The 4096-nt window shown below is 39.6% G+C and overlaps 1 protein-coding gene across 1 annotated transcript in view; it reads right to left on the bottom strand.

Annotated features, from left to right (window-relative positions):
- Window positions 1–1888: 1888 nt before the first annotated feature.
- Window positions 1889–4096, bottom strand: part of FAM169B (family with sequence similarity 169, member B) — a gene marked incomplete at its 5' end in the record, with an annotated part of 26027 nt that continues 23819 nt past the window's right edge. The window contains 2 exons of the mRNA XM_010151012.1: window positions 1889–2110; window positions 3104–3180. Coding sequence (XP_010149314.1) covers window positions 1889–2110; window positions 3104–3180 — 299 coding nt within the window. The remainder of the gene's footprint in view (window positions 2111–3103; window positions 3181–4096) is intronic.

Consider the following 4096-nt stretch of genomic DNA (forward strand, 5'->3'; position numbering starts at 1 on the left):
TCTGGGGATACTGAAAAATTGCTGGGTTTTATTTTGACTCACAGTGTTCCTAGATACAGAATGAATTTAATCAAATTAAGTGTCTGCCCATTCTATCTTCTGTATTCTAATACAAATTCATATAGAGTTCCCTGGGGCCTTCTTAGATAAATTTTCTTGAAATACTTAAATTAGATTAAACTTCTTAATAGTCCCCACTTGCTGGAACAACTCCAGTTTACCTTACCTTGACAATTACAAAATGGGCTGTTATGTGCAAACTAGACATGAGGCTGGTTTGCTAGGCTAGCCCAACTCCAGAATCAGCTTTCATGAGGAGAGGTATAATCATTTTCTATCATATTTAGGAGCAAATGCTGTTGCAACACTTCACAAATATAAAGAATAAAATTTTAAAAAGGAAAAGAGGTATGTATTTAACCATACATTAAGTAAGAAAGTAGGCTGCTGCACAGGAGGACACACATTTTCTAGCAGCCTATGGCACACCCTTCACTTTTTGATGAACCAACAACAACAACCTGAAGACCAACGGATTATAAAGTTAGTCCTAAATGCATTCTTTTTGAGACAAGAGAACCATAGCAACATGATTAAGGCTGGCACATAATTCAGTGTTTTAATTCTCTTGGCAAAAACTTGTAAGTTCCAATTATAGCTTTCTCTTTTTTAAAGACATGCCTAGAAAGGTCTGATTTCGATGTGTCTCAGGCATATGGTTTACTGAGTGGCTCAACAGGGGAGGAGTTACTTGGATACATGAATAAATGCCATGCTAAATCATGACCTTAAGGAAAAACAGGGTGACAGGACTATGTGTGAGAAATTATACAGGGGGAAAAATATACATCCCTACAGTGTACCTACAATGCCAGCCTACAGAACCGTCTCCCTGGAAATGCAATGCTGGATGAGCTGCTGGAAAGAAAACCTCTCCTTGTTCCAAGGCACCCATATAAGAATTACAGGCTTCTGGATCTATTCAGGTTCATCAAGACCCTACTGCTGTTCACCACTGAGCCTACCTCTTTGCAAAGCCTTCTCTGCCACTGGATCAGATCGTTAGGAGTTCCAGCTGTAATCATTAATACAACATTCAAGGTTTAGAATTCCTCACTAAAAAAAAAAAAAAAAAAATCTAATACAGGACCAGCTGGTGGTGATAGAACATAATTTCTTTACCAAGACATGAGTAATCTAGTGAAACATGTTATATTTCCAAGTTAATTAAATGCAAAACATTAGGAAAGAGCCTACAGGAAATAAAACACAGTATATATTCTATACCAAGTTCTACACCCTGAACTTACATACAACGTGATCACAGTGCTTGAATTTACCAGCAGTTTAAGACCTGTAGACTACTCACTCTGCTGTACCAAACCTTTTTGGCATTAATGGAGTTTTATGCCATCCTGTCCACCACAGGGTTTGAGGCAGATATTTCTGCTAGAAAAACTCAAATGAAAGCAATTCAAGATCAATTGTTCACTTTGAAAGGAAGGTTACAGCTGTCATTCTGATACCAACGGGTGTTGCGGTATCCCTCTTCCATAATGCAGGATGTGGTTTCCATAGAAATACCTTCTTACATCAGTATCTACAAGCCTTCCAATTATTCCCTTTTGGACATCTCATGCAATCCAATAAAATCTTTTCAGAGCAAGGAAATAATGAGGCTCAACTACTACTTAATTACTTGGTGAGAAGAACAAGAAAAGGACAATTAGCAAACAAAAGCTTTATTTAAAACACAGCACAAGATGGAGAACGTCTCTTGCAAAATTTCTATCTTACCTGAAGAAATCTCTCCAGCGTCACAAATTATGAACAGTCAATTACAGTTTTTAAGACCACACTGAGATTTTGCTGATTTTTGAAAGTGTGATTATGGTACAATTCTAATTTGTTTGGTGGCCTTGTCTCCAACTAAGCCCCCAGGGCTTGCTCTTTTTCGGAATCCTTTGCATTGCTGAGTATTGCCTGCACCTTGTTTTAAGTCCTCTTGTTCAGGGCCCTGTGAGTTTAGAGTCCCTGCTGCTGCTGTGTCATCTTGTTTTTCTGTGGCATCTCCTGCCACTTTCTCAACACCAGGAATGTATTCAACGCCCTGGAATTAGAACCAAGACAGAGGGAACACCAAATTATACACAAGCAACATAGACAGTGACTCGATACTCATATAAAATGCCTCTGTCAACCAAGGTCACCATAAACATGCAGGGCAAGAAACTCAGCTGCACTGTTTGTATAGAACAGCTACATTCCTGCTGCTCTGCCTGAGTTCCCAGAAGTGTCAGCATAAAGAAAACTGGGAATACAGGGAGCCTTGATCTGGCTGGGTGGGCTCTGAAGCCATGACCACAGCCCATAACGCAAGAGCGTGCACCAGAGGGGCCAGTGCTGTCATAGCTCTCCCAGGAGACCCATGTCTGAAGAAAACAAACTGATTTAATTGTGTGGCAACCAAAATGTGCTGGGGAAACAACCCCTACAGCTCTTTGTTTTGCTTCCACTCGTCTCTCCTTTTTCTTTATTACTTGAAAAAGCTTCATTACTGTGATTTGTTTTCTCAGATACATGTACCCCTAACTAGGTTTAAGCTTCTTTCAAACCTCTCAGCCTGTTTTCAGCCTCCGTCCTGCAAAAAGCTAAGCACAGTCAGATCTGCAGCTCAGTAGTGGGATAAAATACTTAGGACTGTAAAGAGCTTGGCTTACTCATTCTAAAGGTGTCACACTCAAGCCTCTGTATAGGCAGAGGAAAAATCACAGTTCAGTTCAGAAAGCCACTGCATATGCAAACCTTGGAATTCGCTGCAAGCCAGCTGGCTTACAGCTCTCTTAGTAAGGACCAAACTAAGACATTGAGCAAAAACTATCCTGTAGTCTTTAGCCTCTCAAACTACTATAGCTATATGAATCAATTCTATGTGTATATATTATATAGCTATGAATACCTACACAGATGTATGGGTCAGTAGTAAAAAACACCTATAGTTGTGTGCGATAGTCTCTCACATTTACACCTCACTACTTCACTAAAAAGGGAAAAGGCCACCAATGAAAAAGAAAGTAGTGAAAATGCAAATTAGTCACTGTACCTTATTCATCTGGTCCACATCTGATTGTCTGGGTTTACTGGTTTGAGCATTCTCCATACGAGAGCTCACTTCAGCCTCTGGAGAAATGAGGTGAGTAGTTTTGCCCCAGAAAGAGATTAAAAAGGAGAAAAAACAAATGTTAGCAGTCTTCCATGGCAATTTTCATTTTAAAAGCACACCAGAGAAAGCCACCTGAATGCTACCTTCGACCCATCTTGCATTGCTTTTTAATTAACCAAACCAGAGTGCCAGATGACACTGCCACGGAAGTAATATACTATGTCTGTGTCTTTATTAGCTTGAAAGTTCTGCTAAACAGATAATCCATTCACCTCTTACACCCAGAAAACCCTGATCCTTTCCTCCCTTTCAGAAAATGCAGATCATCTGTCCAATTCAGATGAAGGGTTATGAGCGATCATTTGAAATTGATTTTAATTCTTGCTCGATTGCTCATTGTTTTGCATTAGCTTCACATATACATGCCTTATGTATATTACTAAACTACTTCAAAATAGCTCAGTTCACTACCTGGTAGATTTAACAACTAGGACGAAATCATGTTAAACGATTTGTGTTCCTTCAGTCAGCCCCAGAAGATAAATGCCACTGTGTTCCTGCCACCGACACTATTTGCTGTAATTAAATGTCTCTGTTTTTCAAACAATAAAATTTAATTCAGAATGAACAATTGCAGCTGTTTAGCATGACAACATGCTGAAGAGCTTTATTTTTATAGATGGATGTGTACATGCAGACAGAAATATGTGTGTGTGTATGTCTATGTATGCGTACACAGCCAAACTGAAGTATCAGCTGCAGTAAACGGTGCTGCAGTTCAGCTGTACTGCCACTAGATGCAGCCACATAACCTTGCAAAATCTCAAATTCTGACCTCAGGGTTATAGAAACCTTTTCTGGAATCCCCATGATCGCAGAATTCTTATGACAATGTTAATAGTATTCAATCCAGAGTAGTGGGGGGGTGGGGGG

This window comes from Eurypyga helias, unplaced genomic scaffold, assembly GCF_000690775.1.
Source record: "Eurypyga helias isolate BGI_N326 unplaced genomic scaffold, ASM69077v1 scaffold13504, whole genome shotgun sequence".
In the NCBI taxonomy this organism is placed as follows: Eukaryota; Metazoa; Chordata; class Aves; order Eurypygiformes; family Eurypygidae; genus Eurypyga; species Eurypyga helias.